Below are 25,483 nucleotides of genomic sequence, written 5' to 3'. Positions count from 1 at the left end.
TCCATTCTCCACTGATTATCAGGCCTACATGGTATAGTGTGGGAGTCTTGCCCAGGTATTGGTAAAGTAGTGCAACATTTTCCATTTGGCTGCTCTTAGTAGTCCTTGTGGATGTATGCCATGACTGAGAAAAAGAGTGCTGGAGGAGCTATGAATGCCAGTAAGGCTCTAAAGTGAAAGTGAAAGTTGCTCAGTCATGTCCGACTCTTTGCATCCCCATGGACTGCAGCCTGCCAGGCTCCTCTGTCCATGGAATTCTCCAGGCCACAATACCGGAGTGGATAACTGTTCTCTTCTCCAGGGGATCTTCCCAACCCAGGGATCAAACCCAGGTGTCCCACATTGCAGGCAGATTCTTTACCATCTGAGTCACTAGAGAAGCCCAGTAAGGCCCTAAATCCTAATCCAACTCCTAAAGTGTTGAATACCACTTACAGGGTTATTGAGATTGTACAAGATATTGTGGGGCTTACACACTAAATTACTCTGTGTAGCTTAAAGAATAATGCTTATTTTTCCTATTTTTTTCTCTAGAAAATCTTCACTTTGCAATAGCTAGGAAGTAAAGCAACTTTATATCTGTATGGATTAGTTTCAGGTTAGCTCCTAACCACTGTTAGGATCCCAGAAAAAGACTGAGTGAAGTCAAGATATTAGGAAAAGTGTGGATAGGGAGAGACCTTGTAAAAAGGAAGGAAGGAGAGCCCAGAAAGAGCAGCGAGTGGGAAGGGACTCATGAGAAGGAACAGAATGCAGATAGTCATAAACTGAACTCAAGGATCCCTGGGGGGTGGCTCAGACAGAGCCCACACATTCCACCGCTGAGCTTTTGTCATTCGCTGGACTTCTTTCTTTTGCAGAAAGAGCTCTGCAACTTTAAAATAGAGGTCTAAAAGCAAGGGCTATGACAGATAGTTATGGTCATTGTCAGTGCCCACAGACAATTAGAAACATTTGGAAAAAGAACTACCTCTACCTAACTCTTAAAACACAACCATGTGTGCAATGTTACAGCTCCATTGTAGGCATGATTTTCTGGCAGAATCTACTGCCTCCTGGAAGAGCAGAGGCCTTTGCCCACCTGTAGACAAGATGTCTCTCTCATTGGGCTTGCCATTACTCTTGATACAGAAGATGTCTTATGTGGCCAGTTCAGTATAGCTCAGGGGTGTCCAGGTCTCTGCCTTTGATGTAGTTTGATGTATTTCTGGTAGTATTCTAGATTCAGATCTTTATCCATAGGCTCCTTCTGTGAGTGTTTCACAGGACTGGACAGCTGCGTGTCCACCGTGAAGGCCTCAGGGTAGAGGTATATGCACTTTCACCCACTTGATATTGAATGACATGCTTGGTAACTGAACCGTAGGGAACTCGGCCATCTAGGTGCTCAAGCTGCTCTGTGATCTTGGGAATTTCTTGTTGCCTCATTTCAGTCAGATACGCACAGCTTGTGTAGACTTTTTACTTTTCCTCCATCAGCTGAGTTTTTGGAGGGAACTCAAATCTCTCATAGTCTTGATCATACCACTGCTTGTGGATATAGGTCTCCCTATCATCCTCTGCCATCAGGGCATCAGAATCCATGCCCCCTCCAAGGCCTAGTTTTCTGACAGAACTTTCTAGACCTTTACTTTGCTGTGAATGTGTGAAAAGCTACATGTCCTCACATTTGCCTACTAGGAACAGCTCCAAGAGATCTGATGTGATATCATCCAGGTACTGTCTGCATTGAATGCACTTCAGAGGGTGGGTCTTGGAGGACACCACTGTTTTAGTTTGAGCTGTTTTTTCTTTTTCTCAGTTGGGTCTTTGGATGTAGTTTTCCATCTCTTCTCCTCTCTGCTGGCACTTTAATCTTGGACTTCCAGTTTCCAGAATTTTTCATCCTCATCTTTGTAATGAGAAACTTGTGATTTTACTCTTTCAGGTTATTTTTCTTCATGTCTCTGGCAGCTAGAGTCTTTGGGTTGTCTTTTGTGTTTCTTTCCATCTTTCTCATCTCCTTTATCCATTTCAGCCTGAACTTCTGGTTCTGTGTGGCTCCTCCTTAGATTTCTGTTTAGGTATTGGTTCTTTGCTTGACTTCTAAATCTCTTCATCTCTTTGTTCTTCCATTTCCAAGTGTGTTTACGGGTTTTACTCTTTCTGGTTCTTCTGCAGCAAGTGATCTAGCAACTGGTTCTCTGGATGTGACTTTATGTCTTTTTTCCTCTTGGTCCTTTTCTTCTTCATTGAAAAAATTGTCCAATTTTGGTCTTTCAATTTCTTCCTCAGGTCTCCTTGTGAAATGAGATGTGATGGTGGTCTGCCTGCTAGTTTGCCTTATAATCCTGGGTGGGCCTAAACTTTGTTTCTCATCAGATTTGCTTTTTCTAGGTATACAAAGTTTAGAAACAAGTTTGTGGGACTCGTTTACCTCTGCTGTTCTCATTCTGCAGTCTTTACGACTTGTTTTCTAGGCATCCATTCACTTCTCAACTGAAAGCCTGAGCTCTGTTCTCCAAGGACAGATCTTTATATAAAAAGGATTTGATTTTACCCAAGTAGCCCTCCACTGATAATTCTTCTTTATGTAATTTACATAATCACATAACTGCTTCTTTATTTCTGTTTGCAGAAATTCATGCAAGAGATTCAGTTTCTTCTTCACACATTCCTTTTCTGTTAAGCTGTCTGAAAGCACAGGGAGTCTGCTCTCAAACTGCAAAGAAAACTATCTTCACCTCACTCAGCGGGGATGATTTCCTTTCTTTTTATTGACATTCCTTTTGATATGTTGCAGTGAACACATTTGCAAATTAGGAAGTTCATATAGTAGAGATATTTTCTCAGGTATCTTCCCCAGGAAATATCCTGGGTCTTCACACTGTGGACCTATTTTCTTCTTTTGCAACATTTATTCTCTGCTTCAGATTCTTGTCATTTAACTGTATGGTTTTCCCCTGCCTCTTTTGTGATATATTTTCTTTTTGTTGCCTTTTTGCATTTTCTCTATTCAATACTGTTCCTGGTGTTTTGTCCTTTGCTCCCGTTCACCAATGCTGTGGTTATTTTAACCAAAATCATTGATCCTAGTCTTGCTCCCCAGTTACTAGGGATCCCATAATTGGGACACTTTTATAAATCAGTTCTTAGGGTCTATGCCAGGAGAGCACAATATAGCTGAAATTGTAGACTTGAATTACTTACAGGATACCCATGACAAACCTAGAAAATGGGAAAGTTGGGACATCCTTGAAGTATTGGACATCTGCCCCCCACTGCTCACATTTTCATGGTTTTCATTTGAATCTGATAATGAAGGGCCTGGAGTGGGCCCTCTATGTCAATTGCAGACCACAGTTATTCCAGATACAGGGCAATAATGTACCAAAGGAACCTGACATTATAATCTAGAAATCACTCTCTCTCCAGAGTAGTGCCAACTGAGTTAAAAATTGTTTACAAAGGGGAAAATGTGTGTCAGTTTATACCATCACTCTATTTTGGAACAGTGTATGGAAATCAACTCTGAATAGTCATTGGAAGGACTGATGCTGAAGCTGAAGCTCCAATACTTTGACCACCAGATGTGAAGAGCTGACTCATTGGAAAAGACCTTTCTGCTGGGAAAGATTAAGGGCAGGAAGAGAAGTGGGCGACAGAGGATGAGATGGTTAGATGGCATCCCTGACTCAGTGGACATAACTTTGAGCAAAGAGAGAATGAATTAGTGAAAGAGAGAGAAGATAGTGAGAGACAGTGAAAGACTGTCTGGGAGACAGTGAAAGACAAGGGAAGCCTAGTGTGGTGCAATCCATGGAGTCGCAAAGAATCAGACATGACAATATACTCCATGTATACTATGGAGATAGAGTAGGAAGATTTTCTTTTTTCCAAATGGCCACTATTTAATCTTTTAAGGGTTTTGAGTACTTCTGATAATGTGGAAGTGTCAGAAAAGAAAAACTGGTTAGTTTTCAACATCAAATGAAAATAGAATCATTGTAAAGATTTTTCAGACTGCTCACTCATCTGGTAATTTACCTTTTTCCTTGGTACATTAGGTCAAATGCCTCATTGACTTTGTCAAAAGGCAGAGTATGGGAGACCAATGCATCCAAATCCAATTTCTTATTCTTGTAGTCAGCAGCCAGCTTTGGAACAGAAGTGACACTTTTCCAACCTGTAATTGCCCAAAATTTCAAATAAACACATGGATCTTGACATGAAGGGATAGTTTAACCAGTGTTTGTCAAATGAACGAAATTTTTAGGTCAGATATGGGTTGTTTCAAATAGATTATCCTCCTGCCATCTTTAATTTTTTTTTGTATTTTTAATCTATTAAATTTTTTTTTCAAGAGAAAAACCCAAGATTATTTTCTATTTCTAGATAAGAAATTATCTCAGTTTGATCCAAGTCTACCTTTTGTTCCCCTATGTTGGTCTATTTTAATGTAAATTGAATTTCAATTTGCAAATTACAGTTATCCTTCTATAAAAATTCTGTTTACTTTCAAGTAACCAATAGAATAAATAGCTTTCATGTAGTCTTCAGATATGTTCTAGGCACTCAATATTTTTAAAAAAATAATTTTTCTTTCCTTTCAGTAAACTTCATTATGATAATTTAAATACTACTGTGAAGAAAAAAGAAAACAAAAACTGACCACCAAAGCTTGTTCCAGTTAGAGTGCGGCCCATTAATAGCTCCATTGCAGAAACATTCAATCCACTGTCATTAACATTTACTCCAATGATAGTGCATACTCCCCAGCCAACTGTTACACTGTCCAGGGCTGCTCTCTGGAAGGTCAAACAAAAAAAAGATTAGCTGAGTAGGTAGAAAAGTAGAACATGAACTGCAATGTGGGTGTGTTCAATGCTTCAGGGAAAATTTACACAACTCTGCATTATGACCTTGTGGTCATATATAGATTGAGACTTGCACTTATGTTCTGTTTCAGATAGCACATCCAATAAAATTCTGAACATCATCAAAAATGATATTTAAACAAAACAAAACATATTTTACTCTGTTTAATACCACAGTAATGCTGAACCTATAGTGTATTTCATTGTATGTCAAGAAGAATACACATAGATCTATAGATGATATTGTAAACTAGAATCAACAAGTTTTTGACCATCTACAATGGAACATGCAAAGATATTTGCAATTCCAGAGGCTTAGGATCCAAATTAAGTCATGAAGAGAGAGTTAATAAGTAAATATGAGGCATATACTGTAAACTTAATAGATCTCAATGTAGGATAAATTAAAAGAAATGTTATTGAAAATAGAAGACAAAACAGTTAAACAGAAAATGACAGTGGCTGCAGCTCATCAAACATTTCATCTGCTTCCCTATAGTTTTGAGCTCTCCTGTGGTTATATACAGTCATATGACTAGTTCTGGGCTACCGGCCAGAGTAATGTGTTCCATTTCCTGGCCAAAATGGAAAAGCCAGTGGGCAACCTGCCAGCTATCCCTTCAGCTCTAACAACCAGGAGAACCTCGTGTTAAGATTGTAAAGCCATAAATTAGAACTTCCTTCATTGCCAAGTCACCACATGGAAAACAGGGCCCCAGAGGATTTGCACTGATCTTTGCATGATAGAAGACAAAATATTGTTATCTTAACCCACTGCAGGTTTGGAGTGAATATGAAATGCCAAGATTGAAAACATAAATAAGTTTAAGAAAAATATAAACTTGTGGATGGCCATTTCACATAGAAGCCCTGTGGTATAGTCGAATATTTAAAAATCTTTTGAGACTGATGTCATAGAAGAAAAGTATAAGATGCTTTTGAACTGTGGTGTTGGAGAAGACTCTTGAGAGTCCATTGGACTGCAAGGAGATCCAACCAGTCCATTCTCAAGATCAGCCCCGGATTTCTTTGGAAGGAATGATGCTAAAGCTGAAACTCCAGTACTTTGGCCACCTCATGCAAAGAGTTGACTCATTGGAAAAGACTCTGATGCTGGGAGGGATTGAGGGCAGGAGGAAAAGGGGACAACAGAGGATGAGATGGCTGGATGGCATCACCGACTCAATGGACGTGAGTTTGAGTGAACTCCAGGAGTTGGTGATGGACAGGGAGGCCTGGTGTGCTGCGATTCACGGGGTCGCAAAGAGTTGGACACAACTGAGCAACTGAACTGAACTGAACCCCATATCCTTTGCGATGCATACTCAGTCACTTCAGTCATTTCTGACTCTCTGCGACCCCATGGACGATGGCCCGCCAGGCTCCTCTGTCCGTGGGATTCTCCAGGCAAGAATACTGGAGTGGGTTGCCACTTCCTTCTCCAGTGATAAAGTATGAAGTGAGTGAAGTGAATAAAGTGAAGTCTCTCAGTCGTGTCCGACTCTTTGTAACCGCATGGATTGTAGCCTACCAGGCTCCTCCGTCCATGAGATTTTCCAGGCAAGAGTACTGGAGTGGGTTGCCGTTTTCTTCTCCTTTGCCATAGTACGTAGTCAACTTGATTCTCACTTGTCAAGGTGACTTTTACTTCTACAGAAGTTCCACTAGAAATACTGTTCCTTTTCATCACTGATCACTATATGAAAGAAGCAGTCTGAAGTATGGTATATTCTCTCCCTCTTCTCTCGCTGTCTCTGTCTGTCTTACTAGGGATGGAAAATGACCTAGAACTTTTAGAATGTGTTTTGAAATCTTTATTTGAATATGTGTTTATTTATAGTTTTGAAAATTTCTAACATTTCTAAATAGCAACTCTTTTTACTTTCTACACTTCTTGTATGGCAGAAGCATTTTTGTTTAATGCATATTGTACAGAAGAACCCACAAAGAGAGGAAAACCACACAGGCACTGCTTGTTACCTTAAGGGAGCTGCTTAGATTATTCCCATTTTGGGTTTGGCTGTGCCATGTGGCTTAGGGATCTTAGTTGGCTGGCCAGGGATTGAACCTGTGCCCTCTGCAGTGACAGTGTGGAGTCTTAACCACTGGACTGCCAAGGAACCCTCCTCTTTATTTTTAAATTTAATGTCTTTCCTATTGCCCTTTTCTCCATTTCTGAGCTTTCCTCCAGGCAGGGAATTGACCTCCATAAATATGACTTAGTTAAATGGGTATTATATGCAAATAGAGGGTTTTATTTAGTAGCCTCTGATATCTTTTGATGATAATTATTTTTAATTCTCAAAATCTTATAAAATTGTCCATTACTGTAAATCTCTAATTGTTTTGTTGGGTTTCTTAGGCTGCTTTAGAGCATTAGAAATCATCAGAATCAAGTTCATACCCATTACTGGAATGTCTTCCACAACCTAGAAATTTAGCTTTCCTTTCCCTTGGTGGAAGGGTAGGCAGCTCATTTTTTGTGGTTAAATAAACCTATCTTTTTTTATTTGGATTCTCTAGTGTGATTCTGATCCATAATTTAAAATACATTTCTTGGTGTAATAAATAAGATAATAATGGGACCTGAAAGATTTAGATCAGTGGTTCTCAGCTTGAGAAACTTGTAAAGAATATTAGTACCTTGGTCCCCAGTGCATGAGAATATCCTAGGTATGGTCTATTCATTGACACTGAAAAACAACTCCCCAGATACTTCTAAAGTATAGCCAGTTTTGAGAATCTCTGTACTAGAAAAATAAGGTTAAATGGGCTGAATTTCAGTGTTTGTGAAACATGTGAGCTGTGGGAAGTGGAGGAATGGATGTGGCACATTGCAGTCCTCAGGTTCCAAGGATAATTTAAAAAGTAGGGCCTGAAGATTTGGATGCAGAGGAGCAGTGCAGGACGAGGAGCCCTCCCTGCGTGAATTTCAGTAATAGCATTTATTGAGTCCTTCCCAGGTGATGCAGTGGTAAAGAATCTGTCTGCCAATGCAGAAGACACGGGTCGGGAAGATCTTCTAGATGAGAAAGTTGCAACCCACTCCAGTATTCTTGCCTAGGAAATCACATGGACAGAGGAGCCTGGTGGGCTACAGTCTGTGGGGTCACAAAGAGTCAGACAGGACTGAGCAACTGAGCACATATGTGTATACGCTTATTACCGGCCAGATCCTCTCTTAAGCATTCACACCATTTGCAGTGAAACCATTCTGAGAGGCAAGACCCAGGAAGGGCAGCCTATTGCTCTCAGCAGCTCTTCCCAATTTCCATTCTCTCCTGGGGAAGACAAGTCAGCTGAGAACTGAGGAGAAGAATCAGCAAAGCCTGCTCCTGGGAGACTGAAGTACAGAACTGCATTCTTTATAGCCTCCCAGTGCCCAGTTGTGTCCGCCTCTTTGCACCCCTGGTATTCAGATGGTAAAGAATCTGCCTGCATTGTGGAGACCCAGGTTCAATCCCTGGGTTGGGACGATCCCCTGGAGAAGGGAAAGGTGACCCACTCCAGTATTCTTTCCTGGGAAATTCCATGGACAGAGGATCCTGATGGGCTACAGTCCATGGGGTCACAAAGAGTCAAACATGACTGAGTGACTAGCATATACACACACACTTTGCAACCCTTCTGACTGTAGCCCACCAGGCTTTTCTGTCCATGGGATTTCCCAGGCAAGAATACTGGAGTGGTTTGCCATTTCCTTCTCCAGGGATTACACCCTCGCCTCTTGTGTCTCCTGCATTGGTAGGTGGGTTCTTTACCGCTAGTGTCACCTGGAAAGCCTCTCCTTAGAGGAGAGTTTTAGGAGCCAGGCTGAGTGAAGGTGTAAATAAAAAGGAAGAGTGTCATAACTATTAATGTTCACAGTTCTCACTAATGAAAGAAGACTCCATACGCAGAAAATTTAGTTGATAATTTCTCTAGTCATCTTGTTAAAAAAAAAAAAAAAGAAAAGAAAAAACTCTTCCTAATGGTGTCTTTGAGCAAATATGCATTAGGCGAGTATTTGCTGGAGACTGAGGCTGTGCACTCTAACTAATCCCTGTGTTGCCTGTTAGCTCTTTATCCCATGTTTTGGAGCAGAACAGACAGAACTAGAGGTGTGGATTTGCAATCATGCAGTTTCTCAGGACCCTGCACTTAGAAGGGCCCTCCTTTCTTGTCCTGAGAGGAGAAGAAATCTGAATGAATCAAAATTGTAGTGTTTAGGAAAAAAGGATTTAGATTTAATTTTGCAGCTTGTTGATTTTTTTAATTGAAAATTTTGCACATAATTTGGACCTAATTCTACTGCTGCTGCTAAGTTGCTTCAGTCGTGTCCGACTCTGCGACCCCATAGATGGCAGCCCACCAGGCTCCCCTGTCCCTCGGATTCTCCAGGCAAGATTCTGCAGCCCATTTATTTAGATCTGATGGGCAGAATTGGCTTGTTTGCAGGTTGCTAACCTCTCCTGCCTGTACTTTAATGTGAGGGTGGATACCTTTGGCTGTTAGGAGGGACACCAGTCACCCTCGCTATTCCCTCTTCTAGGACTGCCTTTTCTTTTTCCCTCACTTCTCATAGACACAATTCTTTTATCAAGTTTTAATTTCTAAGTTTTCTGTTAATGTTTTTGCTGAATTTCATGTGAAAGAATAAACACATGTTAATAACACATTAATATTAAGTCATAATTAGCAATATAACAAATAAAAATTAATTACATGTTAGGTAACATATAATGGCATCTAATATATTAATAAGTATTGCTTATATAAACTTAACATATATACATAAATATTAATATTAAATATAAACATATTAATATATTTTCAATGTTAATTATGTCAATAAGCAATGTTTATTATATCCTATAATAAAAAATACATACCATGATTTTAGCTCCTCCTGCACACTCAAAGGCAAAGTCCACACCTCCATTGGTCATTTCAACGATGACCTCTTGAACGGGTTTGTCTAGGTCTTTAGGATTGAGGCAGTCAGTGGCTCCAAGGGCTTTGGCCTTTGTAAACTTCTCACTATTGATGTCAATAGCTATGATTCGGGAAGCTCCTGATGCTTTACAACCCATTACAGCAGAGAGACCGACACCTCCTAGGCCAAAGATGGCACAGGTAGAACCAGGTGTGACCTGCAGGCAAGAACATTATAAATTAGCTTTTCAAGCAGCTGGTCCCATTTTTGAAAAAGGGACACAGTGAAGTGGGAGCAAAAAAAGGGACAGAGTTGAGTGGGGGCAGGAACAGATATATTAAAGCCTGTCTGTTGTAAAGCTAAATGATATAGCTAAATGGGGGAAATTTGCCAATGTGAAAATGTATGAATCACTGGCTAAATTTGAAGAAACATTTGAAGGCTATTAGAATTAGAATTATCAGCTCATAATTCTACAAACCCAAGTAAAAATAATTTTCTTATCTTCCTTTTCCCTTTAGTGTTATGAGAATAAAAACTGAAGCCCAGACATTTTAAAGGGCTTATTGGTTTCTTTTTAAAATAGATCTTCTCTGGTGGCTCAGACGGTAAAGCATCTGCCTACAATGCAGGAGACCTGAGTTCAATCCCTGGGTCAGGAATATCTCCTGGAGAAGGAAATGGCAACCTACTCCAGTACTCTTGCATGGAAAATCCCATGGACGGAGGATCCTGGTAGGCTACAGCCCATGGAGTCACAAAGAGTTGGACACGACTGAGCAACTTCACTTTAAATAGATCACAAAATGGAGTATTACTCAGCCATTAAAAGAATTCATTTGAATCAGTTCTGATGAGATGGATGAAACTGGAGCCGATTATACAGAGTGAAGTAAGCCAGAAAGAAAAACACCAATACAGTATACTAACACATATATATGGAATTTAGGAAGATGGCAATGATGACCCTGTATGCAAGACAGGGAAAGAGACACAGATGTGTATAATGGACTTTTGGACTCAGAGGGAGAGGGATAGGGTGGGATGATTTGGGAGAATGACATTCTAACATGTATACTATCATGTGAATTGAATCGCCAGTCTATGTCTGACGCAGGATGCAGCATGCTTGGGGCTGGTGCATGGGGATGACCCAGAAAGATGTTATGGGGAGGGAGGTGGGAGGGGGGGTTCATGTTTGGGAATGCATGTAAGAATTAAAGATTTTAAAATTTTAAAAATAAAAACTAAAAAAAAAAAAAAAATAGATCACAAGCCCCAATGTTCATTGCAGCACTATTTACATATGAATATACGTATATGTATAACTGAATCATTTCGCTGTACGCCTGAAACTAACACAACATTGTAAATCAACTATATTGCATTATAAAATAAAAAATTAAATTTAAATAAGATATAGATCAAAAAAAGTCACAAGTAATTTGACATCTGTATTTCTAATAGGTCTTTTTTGGTTTTTTTTTGGTATTAATGTTGTGATTGGTTTTGAATGACCAATAATATGCCTCTAAATGTAAATTAACATGATCATCCCAAATCATCACTTCATTCAAATGGAACAAAGAAGGTATGTCTTTGCATGGTATTGAAGGATTTTTATTATCTTGGTCTGATAGCTTTCAACTTCTTCTCCATAATAATCGCAGTATTACAACTACAGCCAAATGTTGCACTTTTCTTTCCCCATGCCTTAGTTCATGCTGTTCCCTCAGCTTGATGTGCTTTTCACCTTATTTCCTTTAGTTAAAATATAACCTGTATGTCTAGACCTAACTTAAATCACACTCTACCCTTGAAATGTTTCTTGATTCTACAATTAGAAATTAGTACCCATCTTTTTGCTTTTTCTATATCATATAATTTAAAATTAGTTTTGAATGATTTTGTGTGTGTGCACGTGGACTAAAGTCTTGGAGGGCATATAACCTTTCATATTGATATCAAGGAGTCTTCTGTATGTTTTGTCTGTAGTAAATGTTTGTTATATTGAATTCAACAGAAACACGATATGTGAGGTGACAAGGAAAGCTGCTGTAACCGGAATATGCTATTTTGTAGAGTGGTATAGTGGGAAAACTACTATACAGAGATATGTTCAATTAATATTTTCCAGTGGTGATAAGACCCTGTTAGAATTAAAAGCATAAACACAAGAGAAAGCGAAAATGTGTCCAGGAAAAGTCCTTGATATATTCTAATTTGAAAACAAAACCGTTAAGGAAAGAGAGACTATTTTACTTTAGTTTATGTGTCATACTCCCGAGAAGGCAATGGCACCCCACTCCAGTACTCTTGCCTGGAAAATCCCATGGATGGAGGAGCCTGGTAGGCTTCAGTCCATGGGGTCACTAAGAGTTGGACATGACTGAGTGACTTCACTTTCGCTTTTCACTTTCATGCATTGGAGAAGGAAATGGGAACCCACTCCAGTGTTCTTGCCTTGAGAATCCCTGGGACAGGGGGAGCCTGGTGGGCTGCCATCTATGGGGTCGCACAGAGTCAGACACGACTCAAGTGACTTAGCAGCAGCAGCAGCAGCAGACATGCATACACTGGCTTTTGCCACTCAGGGAAAAAGAATATATATATTTTGCGAATATTCAGAACACTGTTCTATACATACTATGTAATCTTTACTATGATACTGTGGCATGAGTTTAGTATATTTCCAGATATATTTCTCCAGAGACTGTTATAAATTTCACCGGTAAGTCTAACTGGAAGTGGACATGCATTTTTCTCATTGAAGCAATGTTGTACACAGTGGTCGTGCATAGCTTACAACAGTGCATAAACTGAATACACTGTACCAATTGTGTTATACAACTGGACGCTTGTGTGTAAAAGTGTCTTTAATTGCAGTTCAGGGTGGGGAGGGGTCATTATAAAGTACTGTTTGTTTTTTTGTTTGTGTTAGTCGCTTAGTCATGTCCGACTCTATACAACCCCATTGACTGTTGCCACCAGGCTTCTCTACCCATGGGATTCTCTAAGAATACTGGAGTGGATTTCCATGCCCTTCTCCCAGAGATCTTCCCGATCCAGGGATTGAAGCTCAGTCTCCTGCATTGCAGGTGAACTCTTTACCAACTGAGCCACAAGTGAAGGTTATAATGTGTAACCCCACTTAAAAATAGAGCTTTAAATAGTGTGTGATTATCTATCTACAGACAACACTCTTAGGACATTTTTATGCTTTCAAATATCTCTATGAAATGTAATTAATTTGGCAATAAAGAATGCAAACAGATTGAAAAGAACAAGTTCTGGTGATGCTGGGGGAATGGTCCTTAATAATTAATCAGAGTTATTGCATACTTTTCTTCTCAGAGGTAATTAAAAATTATTAAAGCTCTTGCCTTTTGTCTAGATTACTAACAATTCACTTCTTTTTACTTGCTCCTATCAAATTTATTTCTCTTTTTTGAGTATCTCATGAGGTGGATTAGCTATTCTTCAGCATCAGGAAGAACAGATTCTGAGAAATTAGGTAAGCTTTGACTAGATTTAAAAGAAAATTATGGCTGAATCTCAAGGGTTAATATCCCTGAAGAAAGACTCCAGTGGTAGAAGGTGATAGTCAACATGGAGTCCAGAAAAGGGCAGGGTGAAAAGGTGGCTGTGGTGGTGGTGCTGCTGGCGAGTGTAGCAAAGAACAGTAATTCTTTCCCGTGTATCCAGTGTTGTCTAGAGGAAAATACGCCTGGACTGCCAGGGTCACTCAGCTCTTAACTCCTCCCAGCTAACAATGCCCTTCCTGTAGGAGCCTTCAGATTATAGTTTGACTTCCCATATAGTCTTAAATTTTTGCTAATGAATAAATGAATGAATGAATTTTTAGAAAGAGATAATATACCGAGAGCCAAGAATAGCATCCCTATCTGCTTGACTGATACAACTCTCAACAAAAAGTTGTATCTTGATATTTTGGCTACTAGATCAGCCTTTTATTTTGGTTAGGCTGACTTCATTTTCTTGACACTGAACAACTCTATGTAATCTTATAAAAAATGATAGTTGGATTGCAAAGCTGAGGACTAAGCCTCACCAAGATGTTTTAGGGATTGCATATGAACCCGGCTTTATTCGTTCACTTGCTGAAAACTTTCCAAGCTCATACTATGAGCTTGTGTGTCAGGCACAAGGCTAGGCTCCAGAGCCATCACAATGAACAAGAGAGAATTCTTGTCCTTATGGAGCAAATCATCTAATAAGAAGGAGAAATAAGTGGGAAATATCTCCATAATGTGATAAGAAGGAAGAAAGAGATAAATACAGATACTTTAGGGGAAACCGTGAGGGATGCCCAATGCATGCCTGGGAGGACAGAGTAGGTTTCCAATGGGAAGTGACAAATAACTGGAGTCAGACAGAAGAAGTGGGGGAGCTTTCCAGGCAGTGTTGGTGGGAGCCAGGTGTGAAAAGTCTAGAGGCCACATTTAGAACCCAGAGCCTGGGGGTCAGGCCCAGGGGAACAGCGAGCCATGAAAGGAAATGGAAAGGATGACTAGCATATTGAAGGAAAAGGGGACTACTTAAAGGGGAATGAAATCTCCAGATTTTGTTGCTTTTAGGAAGACCACTCTGGTTGCATTTTGCAGTTTAGAGTTAAGGGATAAAGATTGATGTCAAGGAGGTTCAAATAAGGAGGTCACCAGTATTCTTGCCTGGGAACTCGTACGGACAGAGGAGCCTTGTGGGCTACAATCCATGGGGTTGAAAAGAGTTGGACACAACTTAGCAACTGAGCATGCAAAATCCTGCAGAAGTGGTAGAGTGGGGTTTGAACCTACATGTGCCTGACTCTGGCAGCTCTGTGCTTTCTCTCAGCCTCCTGAAGCTCAGAATGAGGCCCTTGAAATAGGCAGAGAGCGAGCGCTAGTGGACGGATGGAGAGAGGGAGAAAGGGTAACTGAGGACAGGACGACAAGAAAGATGGATAGTGTGCTCAGATCTGCCTGTGGGGGTGCACTTGGAGGCAAGCGGGTGGGTTCACCTATCCGGGGTGCTGCATGGGGACAGCAAGGGCGGCCTGGGGACCAGCTTCTCAGGTGGCACCAGAGGGAAGGGGAAGTGGGAGTGGATGGAAGGGGAGCCTTTGCTTGCAGGCAGGCAGTACAAATTAAAAAAAAAAAAAGAAAGAAAAAAAAGAAGGTCGTTTGAAGCATCCAAGTGATAGTGACATCTCTCTAGTCTGTCAGTTGAAGAGCTTTGTAAAAGCTTCTAAATTCTAACATGAAATTTCAGGGACGCATCTTGCCACCATCAGGGCTGCCATCTGAGACCCTCCCTTGAAGCCACAAAGGGGTAAAGTGAGACATAGAGATAAATTACTGCATTTGAGAGAGAGGAAATGGCAACCCACTCCAGTATTCTTGCCTGGAGAATCCCATGGACAGAGGAGCCTGGCTACAGTTCACGGAGTTGAACACGACTGAGTGACTTCACTTTCTTTCACTTTCACTTTCTAATCTGCTGCATCAAGGAAAAACTAGGTGGCTATATGGGTGTAGTTTCTGTTGTCTCTTGACTGGATCTGCTGTCCCAGGACAAGGGACATATTTAGGGGACATGTTTAAGCAGACTGTGCTTAAATCAGGGATAGTCAATAATCTAACATACTAGTAAAGGAAAGGAAATGAACATGAACTGGGTGCCAGCTATATGCTAGCCTCTGGGCCAGATGCCTTGCATATGTAATATGATTTAATTATCCCCACAACTATTTGTAGTAGATATTACAGTAGAGAGAGAGGAGTGGAGAGGTTAAATATCTTGCCTAGAGTCACAAAGGTAATAAATGACAGAGCCAGTTTTTGAAGATAAATCTGGCTGCTTTATCATGCTGCCTCCCATAACATCTATCTTACACAGCCTGGTGATTAACCATTTTACCTTGGCGTTGTTGATGACAGCTCCATAGCCAGTTGAAAATCCACATCCAAGCAGACAAACTCTCTCTAAATTGGCATCATCATCTAGTTTGGCAAGGCTGACATCTGAGACCACAGTGTATTGACTGAAGGTACTGGTCCCCATGAAATGGTAAATTGGTTTTCCTTTGCAGGTAAACCTGCTAGTTCCATCTTCCATTAATTTTTGATCACTCAAAGGGTTTTTAAAATTCCTAGGGAAAAAAAAGATACAAAAAAGGGAAAGTTGATGGACAACTGATTACTTTCCTGAAAAAAAGTACCTACCTGCTCCCTGATGCAAGCACCTACCCTCCCCACTTTGGACTATTTTCTTTTCTTTTTTTTTTTTTTTAGTTTTTTATTTTTTAAATTTTAAAATCTTTAATTCTTACATGCATTCCCAAACATGAACCCCCTCCCACCTCCCTCCCCATAACATCTTTCTGGGTCATCCTCATGCACCAGCCCCAAGCATGCTGCATCCTGCGTCAGACATAGCAAGTAAATCTCAGACATCACTGTTTCATCTGTAAATATTTCAGTATGTGTCTCTAAAAGATGCTTTTAATTCTACAGATTTCATTTGGTTGGTATGTCTCTTATGTCTCTTGATTTATAGGTTCTCACCCTACCTCTTGTTTGTTCCCCTGCAGTTTTTTTGTTGAATAAATAATTATTTGTTCGACATAATTTTCTTGAATCTAGATTTTTCTGATTATGTTCCTGTAATCTGGTTTAACATATTTCTCCATCGCTGTATTTCCCCTAAGCTAGTATTTTTGATTTAAGTGCTTGATCTGATTTGAATTTTATGTTTTTGTAGGAATACTGCTAAAATAGTGTAGTGTATTTTCACCTGGAGGCATGTAATAGCTCATCTCTTTGTGATCCTGGAAAGAACTGATGGTCATTGTCAAAATCTGTTATTTCATTAGAGGTTTGCAAAAGGGTCTATTCATTTTTTGAATATCTGCAACAACCCTGTGAACTAGGTATTATTATTGTCTCCTTTTTATAGATGAGTAAATTGAGGCACAGTATGGGCAGAAGAGCCTGGAGGGCTATGGTCCATTGAGTCGCAAAGAGTCCAACATGGCTGTAGCCACTGAGCACGCATGCATGCATAGATATGAGCAGTAAAATTTTAGCTTCTGAAATAACTAGTTTCAGTTAGCATTAAAGATAAATATTTCATTTCTATAGTCTAAGTAAAAAATAGGGCAATTAGGATTTTTGACCCCAGATCCAGACTGCCTAGGTTCAAAATCTAGCTCCAATCCGTGTGGCCTTGGAATAAATTACTGTGACACATTGCATTTCTCTCTCATCCTCTGTAGAAGTGAGAGGGTAACAGGCAGGTAAGGAACTGAAAATCAGTCTGGGATGCCATCAGGTATATCCCTGATGCATCTCCACCCCACCTCGGTGGTAGAACCGGGAGGTATGAGTATGGTGCCTGCGTCAGTAAGGGACAGACTAAGTCAGACAAGGGAAGGAAAGCTTTGGTGGAAAGTCTGTCTACATCCCCATCTAGAGCAGGGAGGGACGCCTCCGGTAGAAAGATGGTGCTGGTCACTTTTTTTCTCTCTTACAGATAGGAGCTAACAATTCCAGCCTCACTCCTTTGAACTGTATCCTGAAAAACTGGGATAGATTTGATCCTTAGAGCTTAAAGACGGTATGCCTGATCTTCCTGTGTGATACTGCATGGCCACGGTATCCATTGGAGGAAGGCAAACGGTGGCCAGTTGGAGGGTCTCTTAATTATAATACTATTTTACAATTAGGCCAGTTCTGTAGAAAACAAGGGGAATGGGTGGAAGTAGCATATGTGTTAACCTTTTTCTCTGCAAGACATGGCAGACTTATGTCCTAAGGGTATAGATTTGGGTATGAAACCTTCAGCTCCCTTCTGTCTTCCTGCTTTGCCTCCATACTGGGGGCTCCAAACTGAAAGTCAGGCCCCCCACTGCCCCCCGCCCAGAAGGGTTGCCTCAGTAAAACTCCAAACTGAGATTCAAACTGCCCAAGTAGCGGTCCAAACAACCCCTGTCTCATTATGACCTCAGACTACGCTAGTTTCAAAGAAACTCTTTTTTTTTTTTTTTTAGTTTTTAATTTAATTTTTTTTTTTTAGTTTTTTATTTTTTAAATTTTAAAATCTTTAATTCTTACATGCATTCCCAAACATGAACCCCCTCCCACCTCCCTCCCCATAACATCTTTCTGGGTCATCCCCATGCACCAGCCCCAAGCATGCTGCATCCTGCGTCAGACATAGACTGGCGATTCAATTCACATGATAGTATACATGTTAGAATGTCATTCTCCCAAATCATCCCACCCTCTCCCTCTCCCTCTGAGTCCAAAACAGTTGAAGTAAGAGAAGCTCAGACAGCTGTAAGGTGAGTGCAGAGGAAAAGAGAGTGAGCTGGGCAGTCAGGCAAGAAAAAGGAAATTTATTAGAGGGAAAAGAGAGAGTGACTGGCTCTTAAGGAGAACCAGTGTTCTCCCTTTCTGACAGAGTCCTTCTTATACCTCACCAATGAAAAATTCTCTGAAGGGATGGTCACATAGCCAGAGGTCTGGAATCTGGTGGTCTTGCAGCTTTGAGAAGATAAGTGCCAGTGAGATAACAGGCTGCCATTTGGGCAATTTGGTCAGTCTCACAGATCACTGTGATTTTACTTTTCATTTGCAAGGTCGACATAATGAGCCATCTTATCAATGAGACCCTATGTGGGCCCTATCATTCCAGCCTTTTTGATTTAGGATAAGAGCCAAAGGTCAATCTTCTGTAACTACTTCCTGCAGGACAGGGGCATCATGGGGGTAAGATAAGACATTGTGGGGGTAAGATAGGAAAAGGCTGGATTGCGGGTCAAGGGGTTTTGTGTGGGGTCAAAGTTTTTGATAATCTGAGTGAGTTAGAAGTAGCTCATGGATAGTTCAGTTGGTGAAGGCTTGTAAGCGGTCCTACCATTGTAAGAGTTACCCTGGGCTCCGTAGAGGTAATGCGAGTCTCTGGGGCCCTGGGCACCTTCAGTCTTCATTGGCAAGTCTGTGGAAGCTGGGCAGAGCTGGGTCGGAGGACTCCTGCTCAGAACCAGGAGGGGAATGTCCGGATCCTTGGAGGTGGATTTGGGCAGTTGATCTTCCAATATCTCGTTATGCCACAGCTGGGACATGGACCTGGAGGGGGCCTTGGCTTTAGGCATGAGCAGGTCCAGTGGCCTTCTTTGCTGCATGTGAAGCAGGGTCCAGGTGGCTTCCTTTCTTTGTTGGTTGATGGTGGCTTGGAGCCATGTAGGGCAAGGGCTAAAAGGTGGCATTTGGCCTGATCTCTTTGGGCCTTCTCTAGCTTTGCCTATTCTTCCCGGTTATTGAAAAATTTTAAGGGCTAAATTTAAAAGGTCTCGTTGAGGGGTTTGAGGGCCTTCTGCCTTTTGGGTATCTGGGAACGACTGGGAGATAAAATGGATATTAAGGACAATGGTGCCCTCTGCTGAAAGTGAAAGTGAAGTCGCTCAGTCGTGTACGACTCTTTGCAACCCGTGGACTGTAGCCCACCAAGCTCCTCCGTCCGTGGGATTCTCCAGGCAAGAATACTGGAGTGGGTTGTCATTTCCTTCTCCAGGGGATCTTCTCGACCCAGGGATTGAACCCAGGTCTCCCACATTGCAGGCAGACGCTTTAACCTCTGCACCACCAGGGAAGCCCTCAAATGCAAGAATCCAAGTACTAACATCAAAGATTTCAAGGGAGGAAAGGAATCCAGGTTGAAAGAAGAAGGGAGAGGAGGCGGGAGAGGGGGGGTGAAAGGGGTGGCCTTACAGATATCTCCTGCCACCTACACATGCCCAGGCATTATGGGACTTTTTCCTGGGCCTCCAGAGAAGGAGGAGCTGGAACTCGGCCCTACCAGAAATCAAACCAGACCAGAACCAGAATTCGCGTTCTCTGCCAAGAGGAGGTGATCAGTCTCCAATCCTCAGCTCAGGCTGAGGGCCTTTTGACCAGATTCCTGCATCCAGGACCAGGGGACTAGAAAAACAGGGAAGGATAGGAAGAGTTAAGGAGAGGAAAGAGAGAGGGAAGGGGAGAGAGGTCAATAAAGTCTCTTGTTCCTTATTGGTCAGGGCACTCTGGCCAGTTGTCCACATCAGGAGGAGCCCAGGAACAAAAGGGTCCCAGTTGCAGCTGCTGGGTCTGGTCCATTGGCAGGCAAGCTGGCCCCTGAGTACCCCGAGTGGTCAGGATGTCACTCTCAGTGAAGAAGAATCTCACCAGAGTTGCCATTTGTTGCAGGAAGGTGGACCCCTTCCAGGACCCAAAACTGGGCTCTTGTCTAACACTCGGAAATGAATTGTCCAAAGAGACACATGTGCTGACAAAGCAAGAGATTTTATTGGGAAAGGGCACCTGGTGGAGAAAAGTAGGATAATGAAACCCAGGAGAACCACTCGGCCGCGTGGTTCCCAATGTTGGGTTTTACCATCTGAACCACCAGGGAAGCCCTCTGCTGAACTGAGATCTAATTTTGTATATTTTTGTAGTGCTTCTGTTAACCTGGCTAGAAATTTGCTGGGTTTTCGTCTAGCCCTTGAGTTATTTCCTGGAGCTTATCAAAGTTGATGGCTTTATGCCTTGCCTTTTGAAGGCCCACAATGAGACAAGCAACCATGTGATTATGGGCTGCTAGTCCAGGTCTCCCTGCCTGATAATCCTAGTTGGGATCTTCTCAGAGGACAGCTGTTGCCCCTACAGGCTTAGTGTCTGTCCTGTGTATCTCATCAGCATGCGTCTGAAAGTCTTGCCATACTCATTCTTTCTCTTCTGGGAGAAGAGTGGAGGAAAGGATGATGTAAATATCATGCCAGGTTAAGTCATGAGGCTGGGTAAGACACTTGAATTCTTTTAGATGATATCCAGGTATGAGGAGAAGGAGCCAAGATGCTTTTCAGTCTGAGACAGATCTTGAGGGAGAATGGGACATGAACCCTAACAATGCCTTCTGCTCCAGCTACTTCCCCTGAAGGGAGGACTGGAGCAGGGGAAGGAGCGGGGTCCTGCAGTGAAGTTTCCTGTTTTAAAGTTGTTCAGGACTGCCTATGGGGGAGGGGATCTAGGGAGGTCTGGGTAAAGCAGTAGGACCCTCAGGGTAGAGGATGGGGCTGAGATTTCAGAGCTTATTACAGCCAAAGGCTGGGGAAGGGAGTTGGGAGCTGCCTTCAGAAAGATTGGGGTTCCCTGGTGGCTCAGAGTTTAAAGTGTCTGCCTCCAATGTGGGAGACCTGGGTTCGATCCCTGGGTTGGGAAGACCCCCTGGAGAAGGAAATGACAACCTACTCCAGTATTCTCACCTGGAAAATCCCATGGACGGAGGAGCCTGGTGGGCTACAGTCCACAGGGTCGCAAAGAGGGTGCCCACTACAGTCCATGGGGTCGCAAAGAGTCGGACACGACTGAGTGACTTCACCTTCACCTTCAGAAAGATGGAGGGAGGAGGGGATGTAAGGTGAAGGCTGTGGAACTGGATCTGGAGCAGCTGCAAGGGGATTGGGAGCGATAGGGGTAGGCTGTGGTCAGAAGAGTCGAAGGAAGAAGAAGAAAAGTCTGAACACGAAATGGGAGACATTTTATTCAGAGGATGTGGCCCAGAGTAGGCTAAGAGTATTTGAGAAGTAGAAAAGGATTCACAGAGAGAGGGCTGAGAGCAGAGAGTGAAGAAAGCCTGAACATAAGGGATTTCTAACCACTTGCCATTGCGGCAGCAGATGTTTATCAAGGTCCCATAGAGTATTATAATTGAAAGTGAAAGTGAAGTTGCTCAGTCGTGTCCGACTTTTTGCGACCCCATGGACTGCAGCCTACAAGGCTCCTCTGTCCATGGATTTTCCGGGCAAGAGTCCTGGAGTGGGTTGCCATTTCCTTCTCCAGGGGATCTTCCCAACCCAGGGATCAAACCCAGGTCTCCCGCACTGCAGGCAGATGCTTTACCGTTTGAGCCACCAAGGCAACTCTCAATTATAATTGAGAGTTCTGTTTTCTGGCCATTGTGGTCCACTGGAGAAGGGAATGGCAAACCACTTCAGTATTCTTGCCTTGAGAACCCCATGAACAGTATGAAAAGGCAAAATGATAGGATACTGAAAGAGGAACTCCGAAGGTCAGTAGGTGCCCAATATGCTACTGAAGGTCAGTGGAGAAATAACTCCAGAAAGAATGAAGGGATGGAGCCAAAGCAAAAACAATACCCAGCTCTGGATGTGACTGGTGATAGAAGCAAGGTGCGATGCTGTAAAGAGCAATATTGCATAGGAACCTGGAATGTCAGGTCCATGAATCAAGGCAAATTGGAAGTGGGCAAACAGGAGATGGCAAGAGTGAACATCGACATTCTAGGAATTGGTGAACTAAAATGGACTGGAATGGGTGAATTTAACTCAGATGACCATTATATCTACTACTGCAGGCAGGAATCCCTCAGAAGAAATGGAGTAGCCATCATGGTCAACAGAAGAGTCCAAAATGCAGTATGTGGATGCAATCTCAAAAACGACAGAATGATCTCTGTTCATTTCCAAGGCAAACCATTCAATATCACGGTAATCCAAGTCTATGCCTCAACCAGTAATGCTGAAGAAGCTGAAGGTGAATGGTTCTATGAAGACCTACAAGACCTTTTAGAACTAACACCCCAAAAAGATGTCCTTTTCATTATAGAGGACTGGAATGCAAAAGCAAGAAGTCAAGAAACACCTGGAGTAACAGGCAAATTTAGCCTTGGAATATGGAATGAAGCATGGCAAAGACTAATAGAGTTTTGCCAAGAAAATGCACTGGTCATAGAAAACACCCTCTTCCAACAACACAAGAGAAGACTCTACACATGGACATCACCAGATGGTCAACACCGAAATCAGACTGATTATATTCTCTGCAGCCAAAGATGGAGAAGCTCTATACAGTCAACAAAAACAAGACCGGGACCTGACTGTGGCTCAGATCATGAACTCTTTCTTGCCAAATTCAGACTTAAATTGAAGAAAGTAGAGAAAACCGCTAGACCATTCAGGTATGACCTAAATCAAATCCCTTATGATTATACAGTGGAAGTGAGAAATAGATTTAAGGGCCTAGATCTGATAGATAGAGTGCCTGATGAACTATGGCATGAGGTTCGTGATATTGTACAGGAGACAGGGAGCAAGACCATCCCCATGGAAAAGAAATGCAAAAAAGCAAAATGGCTGTGTGGGGAGGCCTTACAAATAGCTGTGAAAAGAAGAGAAGCAAAAAGCCAAGGAGAAAAGGAAAGATATATGCATCTGAATGCAGAGTTCCAAAGAATAGCAAGAAGAGAAAAGAAAGCCTTCCTAAGCGATTGATCCAAAGAAATAGAGGAAAACAACAGAATGGGAAAGACTAGAGATCTCTTCAAGAAAATTAGAGATACCAAGGGAACATTTCATGCAAAGATGGGCTCGATAAAGGACAGAAATTGTATGGACCTAACAGAAGCAGCAGATATTAAGAAGAGGTGGCAAGAATACACAGAAGAACTGTACAAAAAGATCTTCATGACCCAGATAATCACGATGGTGTGATCACTCATCTAGAGCCAGACATCCTGGAATGTGAAGTCAAGTGGGACTTAGGAAGCATCACTACGAACAAAGCTAGTGGAGGTGATGGAATTCCAGTAGAGCTATTTCAAATCCTGAAAGATGATGCTATGAAAGTGCTGCACTCAGTATGCCAGCAAATTTGGAAAACTCAGCAGTGACCACAGGACTGGAAAAGGTCAGTTTCCATTCCCATCCCAAAGAAAGGCAATGCCAAAGAATGCTCAAACTACCGCACAGTTGCACTCATCTCACATGCTAGTAAAGTAATGCTCAAAAGACTCCAAGCCAGGCTTCAACAATACATGATCTGTGAACTTCCTGATGTTCAAACTGGTTTTAGAAAAGGCAGAGGAACCAGAGATCAAATTGCCAACATCTGCTGGATCATGGAAAAAGCAAGAGAGTTCCAGGAAAACATCTATTTCTGCTCTATTGCCTATGCCAAAGCCTTTGACTGTTTGGATCCCAATAAACTGTGTAAAATTCTGAGAGATGGGAATACCAGACCACCTAAGCTGCCTCTTGAGAAATCTGTATGCAGGCCAGGAAGCAACAGTTAGAACTGGACATGGAACAACAGACTGGTTCCAAATACAAAAAGGAGTATGTCAAAGCTATATATTGTCACCTGCTTATTTTAACTTCTGTGCAGAGTACATCATGAGAAACGCTGGACTGGAAGAAACACCAGCTGGAATCAAGATTGCTGGGAGAAATATCAATAACCTCAGATATGCAGATGACATCACCCTTATGGCAGAAAGTGAAGAGGAACTAAAAAGCTTCTTGATGAAAGTGAAAGAGGAGAGTGAAAAAGTTGGCTGAAAGCTCAACATTCAGAAAACGAAGATCATGGCATCTGATCCCATCACTCCATGGAAATAGATGGGGAAACAGTGGAAACAGTGTCAGACTTTATTTTTGGGGGCTCCAAAATCACTGCAGATGGTGACTGCAGCCATGAAATTAAAAGACGCTTACTCCTTGGCAGAAAGGTTATGACCAACCTAGATAGCATATTCAAAAGCAGAGATATTACTTTGCTGACTAAGATCCATCTAGTCAAGGCTATGGTTTTTCCTGTGGTCATGTATGGATGTGAGAGTTGGACTGTGAAGAAGGCTGAGCACTGAAGAATTGATGCTTTTGAACTGTGGTGTTGGAGAAGACTCTTGAGAGTCCCTTAGACTGCAAGGAGATCCAACCAGTCCATTCTGAAGGAGATCAACCCTGGGATTTCTTTGGAAAGAATGATGCTAAAGCTGAAGCTCCAGTACTTTGGCCACTTCATGCAAAGAGTTGACTCATTATAAGAGACTCTGATGCTGGGAGGGATTGGGGACAGGAGGAGAAGTGGACGACCAAGGATGAGATGGCTGGATGGCATCACTGACTCGATGGACGAGAGTCAGAGTGAACTCTGGGAGTTGGTGATAGACAGGGAGGCCTGGCGTGCTGCGATTTATGGGGTCACAAAGGGTCGGACTTGACTGAGCGACTGAACTGAACTGAACTGAGGCCTGTTATCAAGTCTGTATTATGCCAGCCAATTTTGGAATAGTAAATAAATAAACCTTTGGTCTTATCTCCCCTTGGAAGCCCAAGGCTTTTCGGTTTTGGAGAAGGCATCTTAGAGGAGTAGATTTTGAGGGATGGGATTGAGAATTTCCCATTGTGGCTGAATAGGGAGGTTAGACAAAGGCAAGAGAAAGTGAGGAGAAAGGTCTGAGAGAAAAAGCATCCCCATTCTCAGGACTTTCACAGAGAGTAATAATAGTCTGCTTTGAAATGGGAGTCCCCTATTTCAAAGTCAGACGGGGTGCAAGGCCAAGGGTCCAAGGGCCATGGGGATCCTCCTGCCTAACGCTAGGACTTAGAAGAGAGGAGAGAGAGAGATGATCCGAGGGAATGGGATTTCACTCACACTTGTAAGCGATGGATGAAATGTGGGCTGGTGTGTGGATGTCACTCCAGGAAGACAAGTGGAGAGTCCCATTCCGGAGTTCATCTCAGTTTCTTGGTAAGGCCCAAGGGAGGGGACCACCAGAGAGAGGAGGAGGTGGGCTCCTTTTGAGAGGAGCCTACCCAGTTGCGGTGGATCTTCCCTCCTGGGTGTTCTGACAATGAGGCCCCATGTGTGAT

At 42.2% G+C, this 25,483-nt stretch overlaps 2 protein-coding genes across 4 annotated transcripts in view; one reads left to right on the top strand and one right to left on the bottom strand.

Moving 5' to 3' along the window:
* The window catches only part of LOC105605730 (all-trans-retinol dehydrogenase [NAD(+)] ADH4-like), a 41,367-nt gene that overhangs the window by 1,298 nt on the left and 14,586 nt on the right, over positions 1–25,483 (bottom strand). The window contains exons 5-8 of the mRNA XM_027970865.2: positions 15,691–15,922; positions 9,728–9,988; positions 4,652–4,787; positions 4,027–4,165 (exon numbers count right to left, since the gene is read on the bottom strand). Of these exons, the coding sequence (XP_027826666.1) occupies positions 4,027–4,165; positions 4,652–4,787; positions 9,728–9,988; positions 15,691–15,922 (768 nt within the window). The remainder of the gene's footprint in view (positions 1–4,026; positions 4,166–4,651; positions 4,788–9,727; positions 9,989–15,690; positions 15,923–25,483) is intronic.
* LOC132659930 (craniofacial development protein 2-like) overlaps positions 1–25,483 on the top strand; it is a 178,690-nt gene that overhangs the window by 140,034 nt on the left and 13,173 nt on the right. The gene's annotated exons all lie outside the window — the stretch shown is intronic.

This window comes from Ovis aries, chromosome 6 (assembly GCF_016772045.2).
Source record: "Ovis aries strain OAR_USU_Benz2616 breed Rambouillet chromosome 6, ARS-UI_Ramb_v3.0, whole genome shotgun sequence".
Lineage (NCBI taxonomy): Eukaryota > Metazoa > Chordata > Mammalia > Artiodactyla > Bovidae > Ovis > Ovis aries.
The sequence above is the reverse complement of the archived record's forward strand: the minus strand, read 5'-3'. Positions and strand labels throughout refer to the sequence as shown.